This window comes from Lathamus discolor, chromosome 7 (genome assembly GCF_037157495.1).
Source record: "Lathamus discolor isolate bLatDis1 chromosome 7, bLatDis1.hap1, whole genome shotgun sequence".
Classification (NCBI taxonomy): Eukaryota; Metazoa; Chordata; class Aves; order Psittaciformes; family Psittacidae; genus Lathamus; species Lathamus discolor.
Genome location: NC_088890.1, coordinates 6,596,562 through 6,613,007, shown reverse-complemented (window position 1 = coordinate 6,613,007; position 16,446 = coordinate 6,596,562). Strand labels below are relative to the sequence as shown.

The 16,446-nt window shown below is 53.5% G+C and overlaps 1 protein-coding gene across 9 annotated transcripts in view; it reads right to left on the bottom strand.

The window, feature by feature from the left end:
- Positions 1-8,333: 8,333 nt before the first annotated feature.
- The window catches only part of GLYCTK (glycerate kinase), a 15,111-nt gene continuing 6,998 nt past the window's right edge, over positions 8,334-16,446 (bottom strand). For 5 of the 9 annotated variants that reach the window (XM_065687362.1, XM_065687367.1, XM_065687365.1 and 2 more), the window contains 5 exons: positions 15,791-15,909; positions 14,382-14,776; positions 13,863-14,014; positions 12,198-12,373; positions 8,334-11,608 (listed from right to left, as the gene is read on the bottom strand). In XM_065687362.1, the coding sequence (XP_065543434.1) occupies positions 10,709-11,608; positions 12,198-12,373; positions 13,863-14,014; positions 14,382-14,668 (1,515 nt within the window). In that variant the 5' untranslated portion in view covers positions 14,669-14,776; positions 15,791-15,909 and the 3' untranslated portion in view covers positions 8,334-10,708. Of the gene's footprint in view, positions 11,609-12,197; positions 12,374-13,862; positions 14,015-14,381; positions 14,777-15,790; positions 15,910-16,446 lie in introns of those variants that run through there. The other 4 variants (XM_065687363.1, XM_065687368.1, XM_065687369.1 and 1 more) reach the window with 2 other exon arrangements.

The window sequence follows — 16,446 nt, the reverse complement described above, 5'->3', positions numbered from 1 at the left end:
CCCTGCACGGAGCTGCTCTGTGGCCAGGTTTGGCCTCGCTGGCTCTGGTACCGCCTGCCAGATGCTGGCAGGAGAATCTGGCCCCTTGTTTGTAAGCAGAGGAGTAGTTTTGTCCTTATCTCCATGCACTGCGGAGCATGGAGCTAGAATTTCAACTGAATGCTGTGGATTGCCCTGGGTGGCAGCCAGTGTGGGTGCCTGTGGGAAGGTGCGGGCACCCCACGTGGGGCAGAGCAGCGAGGAGGTCTGAGCTCAGAGCTGGGCTGTTAAGGATCTTGGGTTTTATTGTCTGGTGTCTCTGTGTCCCCTCTGCCCCGTCTGGTTCCTTCTCTATCTCAGGGCTGGCTCCAAAAGGCAGCAGAGACGTATTCAGGGTGGGTGGCACACAGAGGCCGTGCAGGGTGTTTCAGGGGGTACGTGCATACAGGGGTCTGTAAAATGCCTGCAGAGATACCTCACCCCCAGAAGTTTCTTTGGCGGATGCTGTTGTGGTGTTGGGCCGCTGATGCTTTTGATCAACTAAATAAACCTGGGCAGTGTGGGAGCAGAGCACAAAGGCACCGAGCCCCGCTCCATGGGGTGCAGTGGCCAGGCCCCCTCCGACTCCCCAGTGTCGGCAATGCCGGCTACGTGGGCTGTGTTTGGAGGAATGACGTGTGCCGTGACAGGAGGAAGGGGATGAACAGGAGCTGGAGCCCGGCTGTGACCCAGGGCTGGCGTGGGCAGCCACAGCAGGGATGGAGAGCCGGGGACAGGGGTGCACAAGGGACAGCATCTCCCGATCAGCCCCTCTGCTGCTGATCACCAGCACATGGTGCTGTGAGCCCCTGCCTGCCCCTGCCTGCCCTCTTGAACCGTTTGAAGTCATCCATGGGGAAAGAAGGCCAGGCATAGGGTTTCCTCCCACCTCCCCCCTTCTCTTTTTTTGTGCTGTTAGATATGAGACATTCCTGAGCGGATATTCGTTGCCGGGGCTGGGACGCCTCCTGCCAGACAGAACTAATGGGAAGTGGGGGAATTGGTTTGGGTTTTTTTTTTTCTCCAGTGTGTTGACCCTTTGAGTTATTGAAAAGCCAGCTGCAGCTCAGCCCCATACAGCGATTCCCACGTGTCTCCAGCCAGTCATTTCAGGTCCGACGGTGGCTTGCAGAGAAATCGTTGTGAGCATGGGAGAGGCAGCTCTTACTGTCGTTGTTCCTGCGGTGGGTGACATGGGTTTGTCTCTATTCCCCCCCGCCTCGGATCAGATGTGTAATTATCAGAACCAGTGAGGTGTGAATTATGAAGCAAAAAGCCCCCGTGAAATATTCATAACGCTGCCTCAGTGAAGGGTCAGCCTGCGGTGCTGGGGAGCTGCTGCTGTCCCATTGCCCGGCCACCATCCCACCGCCCACCCAGCTGGTGGCAGGGCAAGGAGAGGGGCGATGCAGTGAGGCAGGCAGGGGGTGGGTGACCTTGTGATGTCCCTCATGTCCCGCTCTGCTCCACCACCTCTCATTTTTGTCCAGGCACTGTAGACATCTCTGAAAGCTGTAATCTGCAAAGCCCGGGGGGGGGGGCTCCACACTGCGCTGTGTGCTATTATTCCTGAGACAAAGAGGGACAGGCAGGCAGATTACCTTGGCCTTTATTTTTACATCTGGGAGCAAAGAAAAGCCTTAAATGAGCTTGCTGCCAGGGAGGGATTGAAGCAGCAGATCCCCAGCTCACCCTCGTGCTCCTTCTCCTCCCCAGAAGCTGCAGGACCCCATCCCTCATGCCAGAAAATGCTTCTGTTGCCCCATTGCTCCCAGGTCCACCTCAAAGCCCCAGGGCCAGGCAAGATTTTGGCTCAGGGCTGGGGCTCCCCTGTGCACCCTTGTTTTCTCATGGCAAGTAGCAGCTGGGGCTGAGGTGGCCAGGAACAACCTGATGCTTGTACCCATCTTGTACCATCACCTCTGTGCCTGGTGGTTGCATTTCCAGGCTGGACTTGCAATGGGCAGGGGCAGGGCTTGCATGGCCCATCCTGCACACCTCAGCACCAGGCTCCTGGCTGTGCCAGGGGCTGTTTCCAGACTGGCCACATGCTGACATGTACCACCGCAGCCAGGGGCAGGGCCCCTCCATATGGTGCCCCTGGCCAGCTCCCAGCCGTGGGGCAGGTGCTCTCAGCTGGGCTATGCAAAACCTCATTGTCAGCACTCTCAGGACATCCCTCCCCAGGCAGAGACCCCCCCTCCAACCCCTGCTGCTCCCCTCACCCCAGCACCAGCGGGGAAATGGCTTAGCCTGACCAACTCCCCAGGGCTCCCCGCAGAGGTTGCTCTGCCTGCAGCCCCTTACTGGGCAGCCCCACTGCTGACAGCCATAGTGCTGGGTGGGCTTTGTCAACCGGCTGCTGAAGCGCTGATGGTTTTATGCCTGGCACTTAATTATTCCCCCGATTGCCACCACCATGCGCTGGCGAACGGCGCTGGCTGTGACCCCGGCGAGCCCGGCTCCACTGCTGCAGCCCGGGGAGCTAATGGCAGAAGCACGCCCCACGTGGAGTTTAATTATTGGCTTTCTTCCTTAACAGAGTACATTGGCTGACCTTAATGCAATTAATTAGGGCTTAATCAACTTCTGGTGGCTCAGCACAGCACACAGCGATTCCTGCCTTTCCAGGAGGGTTTATAAGAGGTTAAAGCGGCTGAGGAGGGTTGGGATGTTGGTTGCAGGCTGAGTGGGGCTGTGCTGGCAAGAACTCAGCTAGGTGCTGGGACAAGGCTTGCGTCTTCCCTGGCTGGGCTTGTTGCTGGAGATGCTGGTACAGGCAGAGGTGAGCTGGACCCTGAGTTGTGCCTCTGCATGGGATTGTCTCTGTTCGTTGTGTTTGGCATCACCCTAAGTTTGTGTGTGGCTTTCTACAAGGCTTATCTCTGTAGCCTGTGCTGGGCCAGGGCTGCCATACTCTGAGTGCTCTCTACTGGTGATGGGGCTGTGGATGGGTTGTACATCCAGCAGCAGCTGCTGGTCGGTGGCTCCCAGGGTGCTGGGGGTCAGTTGTGGGGAGCCCTTTCCCTCCTTCCTTAGGAGGTGTTTGTTTAGAGACAAGAAGGGAGCTGTCAGTCACTGGCCCTCCCTGGGCAAGAGGGAGACTCCTTTCCCTCCCTCCCCAGCAGCAGCTAATAACAGCGGTAACTAATATTGCAGAATGTTCCCAGCATCCCTGGCATGGGACCCTGGCTCTGCACCCGTGGCTCCTCTTGGTGTACTTGTTGGATGCCCGAAGGGATTTTGGAGACCTTAACTAGGCGTAGATGTCCAGTGTAAGGGTTTATTTGCACACCTTGTGTCTCCAGCTGCTGCCTGAGCACAAAGTGACTCAGCCTTGCTCTTGCCACTGGCAAGGTGTGTGTCCCTGTGCGAACAGTGGCATCTCCCAGCGAGAGCTGTGGTTATGGGGACCAGGACAGTGGCATGCCCTGCCATGTGCACTAGCATCGTGCTTTGCATCCTCTCTGGTCCATTGTGCCTAAGTAGCTCCTTTCCCACAGTGGTGTGTGTCCCTCTGTTCCTTTGGATCCCCATGTCCCAGGCTGCCCCCAGCCGAGGGGGATGTGCTACCGAGCCGCTTGTGCAGGCAGTCCTGTGCTGGGACTGGGAGGTGGCTGCAGAAGCTGTGCCAGCCGCTGCCGCCAGCTTGTTTGCTTCAGTGCCAATTCATTAATATCAAAAAGCTAATTAGGATTCCGCAGCCCTTCCCACCTCTTTGGAGGCTGGAGGACACTTGTTGTCTGTGGGATTTTGCTTAGTCCTCTGTTCAAAGAATTCAGCCCTGGTCTGTCCCAGCCTGGTGGTTTGTGTCCCTCTCTGTGCTCCCAGTTAATCCACGTGGCTAAAGCCCCTTGAAGCCTGTCAAATGGGAAGTGATATTTGCCAATAATCCCCCTGTTCTCCCGAGCAGGCTTTTCATATTTCAGCTTATTAAAAAAACCCAAACCCAGGCAGCAATAATGGTAGCTCAGGGAGAGCCCAAGCACAGATTGCTCCTGGTCAAACCCCACCCAGCAGAAGAGGTGCTGGCATGACATGGCACAGATCTCATGCAGCATCTGTAGGCAGAGCCCAGTCCTTCTTGCAGGCGGAAGAGGGAAGCAATCCTCGTGCTTCCTGGGGAGCGACTGGGGATTCCCTTGAGTCACAGAATAAATCCTGTTTCTCCCTGTGGAGGCTGTGGCAAGAGCTGCAGGAGGCAGGATAAACCCTGCTATAGCTCACCTGGGCTCCCTGCCCCAGCCTCAGCACCTTCCCCACCACTGGCCGGGGCAGCGGCGGCTGCTGTGCTGGCATCTTGTGGGGATGGTGCAGAGCCAGCGGCACTCACCTGCCACCCCCCAGAGCACAACCTGCCTCTGCTCCCAGGCTTTTGCTTTGCTTTGCAGGGCTTTAGAGAAAAGGTGCCCTAAACTGGGGATGCTGCTTCCTCCGGGCCTGGCAGTGGTGCTGCTCCATCCTTTTCTGTGTAAATCTGACCTGGACAGAAGCCAGAAGGAAGCCTTGCTTCCTTGAGGACAGGCTTGTCCCATGGGAAATTCAATATGCAGGAGTTCTGTAATTACTTGCCATTTTGGTTTTTGTTTTTTGGTTTTTTTTTTTTTTTAACTTGAAAAATACCAATTTCCCTGCAAGGAGTCTCACTGCAGCTCAAAGCATTTCATTGCATGGGCTGGGGGTTTCCTTCTGGTTTCAAGTCAACATTTCCTCTTAAAATATCACTCAGGGAAGGCTTCTTTTTAATGCGAAAGTCTGTGATGACATTTTAAGTGGAGAAGAAAATTGCTGCTTCCTTTCAAAATGTCAACTTTGAGTGGGGTGCATTTGGTTTTTATTTTCTCCTTCCAGTGCTTCCCAGGGGAAAGTCAAACTGGTTTTGTAACCGTTGCCCCCTTGTCATCCCTAAAGTAAACCCCTTTTCTTAACCTGATGGCATTTTTGTATCAGGGAGACTTTTGCCAGGAGAAGCTGTGCTCCAGTGGGATTCTGCCTTGGGAAGGGACAATGCTGTTGTAGCCAAACCTGAGTTCTCTATGGCTAATCCTCTGTCACTGAACTCCAGTGGGGACCTGCGGGCGAGCCTCCACCACTGCTTGTGGCTTCAATTGCTGTGAGAGGGATGAACAGCATGACCAGGGTTTGAAGCTCCCCACTTTCTGCTTTCCCTCCACCTTGTGCTCCTGGTTTATTTCACACAGCTCACCCTGAAAATCACTTGTATTAGGTTAGGTGAGAGACTGCAGTTATCTTCCTTTTATTTATTAGGGTAATTATACCTAATGATTCACATGCTCGTGGAGAGCAATTAGTCCCAAATACAGCACCGGCAGTGTTATTACCCAGCCTGGGCACGGTGATTCACAAGCGCGTCTTTACACACAGTTCATCAGACCATGATCCCTTAGTGTCTGATCCAGTTTGTGGGCAGTTAAGAAGTGATCGAGGACCCGGTGGCACCGTCACTGAGCTCAGCTCACTCTGGTGTGGTCACTGCCACTCACCTCCTGCATGGGGTTTGCTGGAGATTTTGGTTGGCTCGAGCCCCTGGAGCTGTGTGATTTGTGCTGTTTGAAGAGCCACAGGGTCTCATCTGGCAATGGCTGTGGCACAACCTGGACAAGGGAGAGCCAGGGCTGCCCCCTCCAGGCTAGGGATGACCCCTCCATCCTCCCAGACCATGGCAGTGGCACGGCTTGACCCTCGTCTCTTCACAGCTCTTGGAGCAGGTGGGCGAGAGCTTAGGAAATGCTGATGCAGACAGGAAACCCTCCAGGTTTCGCACTGAGCAAAGGCTCCTCAGTGAGCGTTCATCAGGCAATAGCCCCATGGCCCCATTCCACCCACATCCACCTTCCCAGCTGAGGGTCCCTGCTCATGCCAGTGCCTGGCCCCTGTCAAGAGCTCCTGCAGGCAGCTGGGAGCTGCTCTAATGGGCTGCCAGGGGGCTTGTGCACTGACAGCTGCCTGCAACCCTCTAGGCTCTCTTCAGTCAGACAGCAGAGGATGCTCTGACCACCATGGGGAGGGGACTGGCCCCTTTTCAATTCCCCCCACCAGCCGTTTCTGATGGTGCTGGGGGTTTCCCTGGTGGAGCTGATAAAGCTCTGGGGACAATGGTGTTGGCAAGCAGAGAGTCCCCAAGCTGGAGGAGCCCCTGGAGGGTGATGTTTGGGGATGGGCAGAACGGGGAGGTGTGGGTGTACCACAGGGTAAGTCTTGTCTCAGCTCCAAGGGGGGCTGGAGTGGGAGGCCCCTGTTAGCTGACAGCAAGTTCTGACACCCCACAGGGATCCCTCTCCAGTGGCTCTGGGGCCTCCCATGCTTCCTGCTGGCTGAAACATCGCCTCTCTTCTCTGTTTGATGCAGGGCTCCTCTGTCTCCCCACGGACCCTGCACAGGGGCTGGGGGGCGTTCCCCAGGGCACAGCCACATCCCAGCGGGGTCTGTGGCAACCACTGCAGAGGGACTGGCCAGCACAGAGCAACTCACAGCCTGCTGTCTTGTATGGCTTTTTATTCCTATGTGATTAAACATCCCACTTCATATAGGGATTGAAGCCGTGCAATACGCCGGGGTCCTACAGCGGAGAACAGCCCCTGTGCCATGGAGCCATCCTCGGGGGAGCCACCAAAGCTGTATCCTGGGGTGCTGGAGGAGGGCTGCTGGCCTCAGCCCGGGCTCTGTCCTGCACCCCAGCTCTCATGGGGGGCAGGTAAGGGGTCCCATGCTGCTTTGGGGTGAGGCCAGCACAAGCCCCCCCCTTGCATTGTGCCACCTTGCAAGGACAGGCCTGATTCTGCACCAGAACTATCCCAGGAGATGGGTGACAGCATCTGGGTGCGGACACTGGAAGGAAGCGATGCCAGCAGGACACGGTAAGAGGAGGAGGAAGAAAAGGAGGAGAAAGGAGCCTGGGAATGGCCACGGCAGCAAGCGTTGTCCCAAGCGTGATGCTCTTCGAAGTTTCTCAAGAGGCCCCAGCCGCTCTTCCAAGGTTTGCGTTAAATCTGTCACATTAGTGAAGTAGTGAGAATTGTGGCTTGTGGAGATGAAAGGCAGCCCCCTTCCAGCCCTCCATAAAGGAAGGAACCCCTTAACACCTAGTGAAATATTAGCCATTAATCAGGCTCCGTGAAAATAAAACCATCCACATCTATCATTATTGGATCCTTAATGAAGTGATAATGGGAATGCTGGGGAGCTGTGATATTAATGTCTCCTAAGAGGCAAGAGCAGAGCCAAGGGCTACAGCCAGGATTTTTAATTTACTGCCAAAAGCCCATGCTGTTAATAATGCTGTTACTTCTCCTGGCCATTAGCACTGTTTGGCTGTGAGCAGCCCACTTAGGAGAGCAAATCGACCCCAAACACACCTGTGATTTACTCCCCTGCTCCCTGCCCAGCAGTGGGGTGTGCGTTTCCCCAATGGTAGTCCCTGTGTCCCCTGCCAGGGAGCTGTTGGCCATCTCCACCCATCTCCCTCCTTCCTGGAGGTTGGCTGGTGTAGAATATTGCCTTTACATTAAAGAGGGAAGAGACTTAGAGCATCCAAACCAAGCAGCTCTTATTGTCTTCACTGTGCCTGTGACTTACCTCCCTAGGCACAAGCACATCAGAGTAGGGACGGCATGGAGCTGGTTGGAACCCCTCATTGTGTGTAACCATGTTTGCACTCCAGGTTTCTTCATTTGCCTGGGTATGCTCACATGATGCCAATATCCCATCCAGGAGAATGCAGCAAGCCCAAAGCTCTGCTCAGCTGCTGTGACTCACTCAAGTTCCCAATGGGAAGCTCATTGCTGCTCCAGGCTCTGACAGCCCAGAGTCGAATCATCACTTGGCAGGTGAGAGATGCTGTTGTGTCTTTAGATGCAACTGTTACCTTGCAAATCCTTGCCAGTCCTGACCGCTGCAGCCCAAATGTGTGCTGGGTCATGCATGGGGTGTTCTGCTCTCAGCAAAGGGACTGTAGGGCAGAGGGAGCTGGCTCTGGGCTGGAGCAGTAACAGGCAATTCTGTGCTAAGCATTGACCACAGGAATAAATCTGTGCCTTGTTTGAGGGCTGCATGCAGTCCAAAGCTCCTTTCCTTCCTAGGTAGAAGATGCACAGGGTTTACCTAAGGAATCACTCAGAAATGGAGTTTTGATCTGTCTAGGTAGAAGCATCAGAAGAGAAGTGTTTTGGTAACCTGGTGTTCTTGGTCAACCTCCCCTTGCCCTGTTATCTTCTCATTAGAAAAGGGGACAAGTACAAAAACCGTATACGGAGGCCAGGCAAATGTAGATGTGAAGTGCACTTCAAACAGCTCCATCCTTTCAACAAACCTTTTATTAGCCTTTTTTCCTCCCCAGCACAAACTCTTTTTAATCACTTGTGAAAAGCAACTGTTCTGAAAGGAAGGACAGGGTACATGTGGTAGGCATTTCCCAGGAGAAGCCAGTAAATGGGAGCCCAAGGTCTTATGGACTTGACAAGAGATGCAGCGCAAGCAGCAGCTCCAAGGACTAGCTCAGTGTTCAGCAATGAGGCAGGGTGCAGAGCACAGGATATGGTGCCCCTGTGACAGTGTACCTAGGCTGGCTGGAGATGCCAACGACCCTCGCACCAGGCATGCCAGCCCAAAACTGGAGTCACACTGGATTTCACTGGAGCAGAACTGAACAGGAAGCATTAACAATATTTTGGAGCCAGCTTTAGCCTGTTATCCTGGCTGCAGCCCGTATTTTTTTTCTGTATCAGTGCACATGTTAGTGCCCCACAGTGCTGGCACGCTGGGCATGGAGGAGGTGACCTGCTGGCAACCTCTGGACTAAAACACACAGCACAAAGCAGCTTCTTCTGTGCAACCACCACCTGACATTGCAGGGGCACCGTGAGCTCTGTAACACTTGGCAGGTTTTCCCCAGCAGATCTCAAAGCTGTTTGCCAGCATGAGCAAGTTCAGGCATGTTACAGAAGGCCTTCAGACTCACAGGACAAATGAGATGCGTGGATGAGTTTAACCCACCGGGATAAGACCAGGGTTTTCAAATCTCCAGGCCTGTGCCTTGACACTGCCTCTGGGCTGTGGCCCAGACAGTCCAGCTGCCAGCCTGGCATTGATACCAGGCCCCATGATGGTCCTGCTGATATCCCTACTTGTTAGAGATTGGCTTCAAAACCAAAGCAAGGAGGTGTTGCATCCTTCTCAAATCCACCCTCCGATCCATCTTCGAGCAGGGCGCAGAATGACTGCAGTGAGACACCATGCCTCACGGTGTTGGTGCGACAGTGTTTTTATGTCACGAGATGAGATCAGCCACAGAGAGTCTGAAAAGAGTCTGAGTCAAGCGTGTCCTATTACATTAGGGCTGGATTTTCAAAGGAGCTCAGCTCCTACTTAGGCTCTGTAACAATCAGGCAGATATTCAGTCTTACATGTTGGGTCATACTGGCTGCTGAGCTGAAGTCCTTTGAATATCCAGCCAAAACCATCACCATGCCTGTTGCTACAGGCAGAACCCTTCTGAAATCCCATCACTGTAGGCTCCATGTCCTGGGAAACCCAGCTCATCTCTGCTCTCCCACATATGTGCTGCAGTAGGTGATGAAACTGTGATAAACACCTCATCCTCATACATGCGGGGGAGCGGCTCCCTGTCAGAGCACAGCTCCAGCAGCTTTGCCCTTTGATCAGCTCAGCAGCATGGGTCAGGAGAGCTGAGCATGGAGGTTTCCTTGCCTTTTGTTCTGTAGAATTAGCAGAGTTAATCAGAGTGACAGCGACTTCTGCCTCGGCACAGGAGAAAGGTCAGTGCCTCAGACTGGGTGCATGACTGTTTTCTAGGCAGTTGGAAAACAACACTGTGGAAGCTCACAGCACACATGCTGCTGGCACGGAGGCTCTCCCAACAGGGATCAGCAGGGATGATGTTCCTGCAGAGGGAAGGAGGCTGGAAGAGGAGGACCCCACTCAGCTGGCTTGCTGCTGCGAATCAGCCATCCCCATCCTTATGCTGCACAGTGAAGGTACACCACCCTCTGTCACTGTCCTGTGCACTGCTTGTGTCATGTGTCCAGTACCAAGCACTTCTCTGACAATGTGACCCTTAGCTACTGGTGTGCATCATGCTGGGCTTGAGGTCTCTGCTGAGGTATGCTGGTGTGGGAGGAGCTGCAGGGCACTGGACTGGGTGCTGGGTGTCCCCTTCTGTCCTGGGTTCAGCTTCCCACCATGTTCCCTCAGCACTTCCTTGCCTTGAGCTGGGCAGGCTTTGACGCTGCTTTTACATCCTTTAGTCTCTGTAATGCACTTCTGTGGAACTGCACAAGCCCACTGCTGAGATGCTCTTGAGGTGCAACAGGGCTCTCCCTGGCAGCCCTACCATGGCCTTCATTTCCTCACACCATTTAACTACAGTTGAAGCAGTCACAAGTGTGGTGGCTCTCAGCAGTAGTGTTAAATCTGGCCTCTACGTCTGTAATGTGACCTCTTATCTCCCTCTGATCCTAATTGCAAGTGCTTGCTTTTGCTGTGGACATCCACTCCTGTGTCTAATTAGTGGACTATTCCTGTCAAAGACAGTAGCACCCTCAAAAGCAAGCCCTAATTTATGTAGTTTACATTTGTCTGCAGTGTTGATGCCTTCCTTTACCCCAGGTCTTAATTAAATGCATCTGGATATCTGCAGAGGGACCTCTCAGGATCATTCCATGGCTCTAATTAAAATGGCCTGGATGTCCATGACATTGGTGCCTGTCAATCCTGTCACCAGGAGGTGATGCCCACCTTGGAACTGGCTGAAGAAGGCATAGGAGTTGTTGCTGCTAAGGAAAGCCTCAACGTCAAGGCCCTCCTGCAATGCCTCAGTCACCAGCTCTGGGCTGCAGAAAGCTCCTGCTGCCTCTGTCGGCCCATCCTGCCCGTCCGTTCCACCGCTGAGGAAGAAGATCTCACACCTCCCTGGGGAGCTGCTGGCTTCCGTGGCCTGTGCCTTGTGCAGCTCCAGCCCCACACGCAGGACCAGCTCCTGGTTCCTCCCTCCCTTGCCGGTTCCTTGGAGCTGGACTGTGGTTTCTCCACCGGCCAGGATGCACACTGGTGTTTTAGACCCTAATCCTCGCAGGGCCTGTAGAAATTCAGCAAGGTTCAAACCTGGGATCTGTAGCTCTGCCACCAGCTGCAGGAGATCCCGTCTCACCTCATCGCTCTGAGGCCCTTCTCCAAGGCCGGCAAAGCCCAGGCAGAGCAGCCGGATGAGCTGGCAGTACAGCGTGGCAATGCGGCCAACGTCCCCACAGATTGCTGCGCTCAGAACCAGCGTGGTGTAGCCCAGGCCCTCAGCTTGGCGTTTTGCCTCATCTAGAGCGAGCCTGTTTGACCCAATGATGACGTTGCAAACGTGTGAGAAGTCTTCTGGAGCAGTGGGCTTGGTGGGAGAGCTGGACAGGACTGTTTCCACTGACTTGGGCAGATTGTGCAGCAGGTTGTATTTGGTGAGTATCTGAAGGCAGTCTTGGACAGTGTGGGAGCTGGCAGCAGTGGGGCCACTTGCTATGATGTCCAGGGGGTCACCAATCACATCAGAAAGGATGAGGCTCACCACCTACAAAAAGAAATGCCCACAGATTATTGTGGGAGGCAGAGCATGCAAGAGCCCTAGCATAAGTGCTGCTCTGAGTTACACTTGTGCCACCCTCATGTCAAAGTAGGTGGAAATGGGTAGATGTTGGACCATTTTTGGTTTATGGTCCTGTGAGTGTCACCTTGCCCTTGAGCCCACAACTCTACAACATCCTTTGATGCTGGACCATCATTTTGGAAGACGTAACCCATGACACTGCGCTTGTCAGCGTACTTACAGCCTAGTGTGGGTTCAGCAATGGCATGTGCTGAGAATGGAGAATGTGGAGAACCAGCACACTGGAAGTGCCTGCTGCATGAGGGCTGGGGTCTGCTGAGAGTGGTGTGAGGGGACAGCCAACACACGCCAAGTCTGCCATTTGCCTCTTTTATCTCTGTCTCCCTGAGAGTTTGGGTCCTTGGTGAAATCTGAGCCGCAGTACCCAAACAGCGTGTAAAGGCTGTTCACTCAGTGAGGAGAAAAACCTCAAGTGCTTAGGTCACTTGATTAAACCCCTATTCCAGGGGCCAGTGGGTGATCTCTGGGCAAGCAGGGGCTTCTTCTCCATTACCTGTGCAGGATATGAGAGCCGGGCCAGTCCTCCACCCTTCAGCAAGGACAGAGTCTTCCGGACAATGTTCAGCTCCTGTATGGCAGCTCCTTGGGAAGCCAGCATCTTTGTGAGTTTCTCCTTCTCTTTGAGGAGGATGGGAGGGATGGGAGCAGGCAGTAGGGCTGATCCACCCCCTAGGATGCAGAAGAGATGGCAAGGACATCAGGATAGCAGAATGAAAGCAAGGCTGTTCAAAACTTGTGCCTTTCCTCTTCCCCCATGAATGCATAGGGAGAAGGCAAAGGTCACTGGGGACTATGCTAACATCTCCACATAATTCAGTCTTCACTGATGGGTTTTAATCACAGTTGTCCTGCACTGCCTGCACTCAGCTACATTTCATCTGGGCAGTGTAAACCTTGCTGCATGCCTGCAGTGGTGTGGGGACAACAAAGAAGGGCCACCAATTACTATCCCCACTACATCATACACAGTGAATCATCTGATACAAGCGGGCATTGGAAATGCAGAAAGAAGGTAGGTTCCAAAGGAAAAGTGGAATGGATGGAAAATACGGAGTAGAAAGGAGTAAGATCTGAGCAGAGAATGAACATGCACAGAAGTACAGCTAAAAGCTACTGTCAAAAGGCAAAGCCTGCTCAGAGGTTTGAGACAAACCAGCATCAATAAAACATGATGAGCAAGAAAAACAAATGCAAATGCCTATGTTTCAGTCAATAGCCAGGGATCTAGCTGAGAGGCAGGAGCAGTTGGGGACCGGCTGCTGTGTGGGAGTGCACATGCATGGGGAGATCCTGTACGGGCTCCCTGAAGGGCTGAGGAGTCTCTTGGAGATTTCTGTAGCCAAAGAACAGGAGGAAGCCCAGCAAGTGCAGCTAGATTCCAGTCGCTTGGGTGTTTGCCTAATGCCACTACTCTCTCTGCACCAGATCAGGCTCCAGCATCCGCAGAGGAACAGTCAATGAGCAGAGACCAAGGCATTTCTCCAGAGCTGCTCCAAGCCCCTGCATGCTTTTGACCTGTGACACTTGCTCACCCAGCTGAGCTCAGGCTGGGGTGATGTCACTGCATCCCTCTGATGCACAATATCTGCCTTCCTTACACAGCCCTGGACCCAGCAGCCAGGGGCTGGGCTTGTTCAGGGCTGACCCTGCAAGGTGTGTAGCTCATTGTGTTGGAATGTGGGGGCCTTGTTTCCACTGGCCAGGAAGCAGCAAAGCCCTCTGAAGGGTCAGTCCCAAATCTCAGCTTACAGACTTGCATCCCTGTACAAGTTTGGAGCACGCAAGTACACCAAGTGCTTGCTTCTCCAAGTCTGTATCCCCAGATATAAGGAGGGGGCAGGAGGAAAGCATCTTCTTGCCAAGGGCTGAGAGCAGCTGGCAGGCTGTGCCCAGAGGTGTCATCTCACAGGGGTGGCATGACCTCAGTACCCAGCCTGTGCAGCCAGTGCTGGGAGGCAGCATGTCCACTGCAGCAGCAGGTAGCTCCATGCCCTCCTCTGCTGCATCCCTAGAGAAAGGCTACGCAGGAGAAGGGAGAGGTGAAATGACAGAGGTGCCAATGTCAGTGCTGAAAGGGCTGGCACAGCACAGTGCTCCCACGTGGGCAGGCAGCTGGAGGGCCCCCAGCAGAGCCCATTCCCTGGGATCCCCATGCTACCTGAGATGAGCACAAGGAGCAAGTCATCTGCAGTCAGAGCCTCTGCCAGCTCCTGGATGGCGAGTGCTCCCTTCAGAGCCTCTGTGTCTGGGAGGTTGTTCTTGGCACCTTCGATGACCTGGATTTTGCTGTGTGGCTTCAGCAGCATCTCCCTGGTGAGGTAAGAGAGGCAATCACACCACTGACACGTGCACCTTCACAGGCAGCCAGGCTGTCACTTAGCAGAGAAATGGGCCTGCTGCGCCAGAGGTGCACAATGAGTGACCAAGACAGGGAGGTGGCCTTTGCTGAATGTCTCCTCCCCAGGCCTGCGGAGGCAGCACATCCAGCACAACAGATGGGCTGTGTCACTGGTGACATTGGGATGTGAAGATGGTTGAAGACCAATGTGGTGCGGTGGATGGGGTGAGCACCAGAGTGAGGGTAGTTGGAATGGACTGAATGGGTCACAGCAACATCACACAGAGGATAAATCTGTCAGCCTCCCCCCAGAAAATGTCCAGGCATGGTCCCCCTTACTGCATTCCTGCTCGCTGCAGGCTCTCCTGGATGCCCAGTGGCACACTGATGATCCCCCGAACAAGGTGGTCTCCCAGGATCTCTTCTGCTGCCGCAGCCATCCCCAGAACAGCTTTGCCAAAACCTACCAGGTACAGGTTCCTCTTCACTGGGAAGGCCCTGCCCTTCACCAGCAGCTGAGGGCACCCATCTTTCTGGAGCTTCAGAGCCCTCTTCAGCATCGGAGCCGGCCGGACAGTGCCCACTGCACTGCAGAAGAGGTGCAGTGCGTGCTCACGGAGGGACATGGTGCACAGGTGTCCAGGGTGAGTCAATCTGCTCAGTGAGGAGGGCTTGGACACGTTCTGCCAATGCTGGCAAGGTTTTAAGAGCTGGGGCCACTGACACCCTCCAACCTGCAAGAGAATGTGAACAGTTTTGCTAGCAGAAGAGCCAGGGCTGACACAGAGAGAGCAGGGAGGGCAAAACATCAACCATGGAGCTCTAGCTCCTGCTTCCTCTAGGTTAAGGTGCTATACCAACAGCACTTTCAAACCTCTCTTCAGTCAGGTGGGAGGCAAAGGCAGTGTCACATTCAAACTACTTGTCAGCTTGTGGTTCCCTGCAAACCCACCGCCTCCCACAGGGAAGGTGAGTCCTGCCAGCCAGCTTCTCCATCACTGTACATTTGCCACTGGCAAGCCATCATTTCTATTCATTCAGTGTTTGATGCCTTTCCAAACTGTGGAAGATGCTCTCTGTCCTGGAGAGAGCAGGGCATCTGGGTGGAACAGCTTTTCGCTACGTTAACTCCCCTGCTCGTGCCAGCCAAATGCTGATGTCATTCTCTGGCTGCACATTGCCCCATGTGTCCCTGCAGCATCAGGCATGGACTTGAGAGAAACAACAGGCTTGCTGGCTGCCTGATCCCTTACTGCTGGTGGCCACAGAGAAACAAGTAATGAGGTTTCCCAACTGTCCAGCAAATTAACACAAGGCTTCATTTGCCTTTACTTTTTAGTCGTTTATTATCCATTAAAATCACATTTAAAGCCCAAGTAAGGCCTCAGATCAGGCAAAGTTACCAGCCGTGTCTGCAAAAGCCCATTTGAGCTAGTCTCCACTGACTATTAGCATTATATGCAACAGATCTGCATGTAGACAGAAAGATCTCAACTGCTCGAGGGCAGACACTTGTCTTGACAGAGGAAAGGCAGCCCCTGCCAGCACACATGCATCTATTCCCTCCCAGCATTTCTCCTTCTTTCTGTTAACTGGCAGCAAGTTCAGTGCTGCTTTCTTAGGATCAAAGATCCTTGTGATCTGTGTCTCTTCTGCTCATGGTAATTATGGTGCTGGCAATTAAGACAGGGTGCCAGGAGGCTGAAGCAGGCTAGCAACACACAGGATCACAGACCCATTCGAATTACCTGAGAGAGTTAATCTTCCCTCTAGTAAATGGATGTGTTTCAGTTCAAGGCCAGTGGCTGGCTTCTTCTGGGAGAGCTCATGAGTCCAGAGGTCTCTTTGTCCTAATACTCTCATAGCACTGCAAGGTGTTAATCATTAAGCCAGGCAAGCTTCCCAACAGCTCCTCTGGATCTAAATCTGCCTTATTTTGCTGCAAGGACCCAAAGGCTCTGTGAAAACCTTTATGCAAGCACGTTCTCAGACAGTGAAACCTGGACACACTCTGAAATCTACAAGACAAAGGACTTGCAGGTAAAACTATATGGAGAAGCACAGGTTTGCCAGAGACAAAAAAAAAATTATCCAAGAATCATTTAAGTTGTAAAAGACCCTTAAGATCAAGTCTAATTGTAAATGATTCAATTCTCAGGAGATTTTAAAGGTAAAACCCCAAAGCATATAAACTACCTGACTATACTCCCTTTAGATACTGGCCAGAAGGACTGGCTTTTCAGTCAAAGAATAAAAGGCAGAGTTCCTGACCACTTCTGTGACTAGACTGGCAACTGATGCTGCTAGCAGGTCAAAGCACAGATGTTCAGGCCTCTTACAGTGAGGGCCAGAGTAACTGTGCTAACACCAGTGACTTCAGCTGTGCACCTCTCAGTAACTGAGA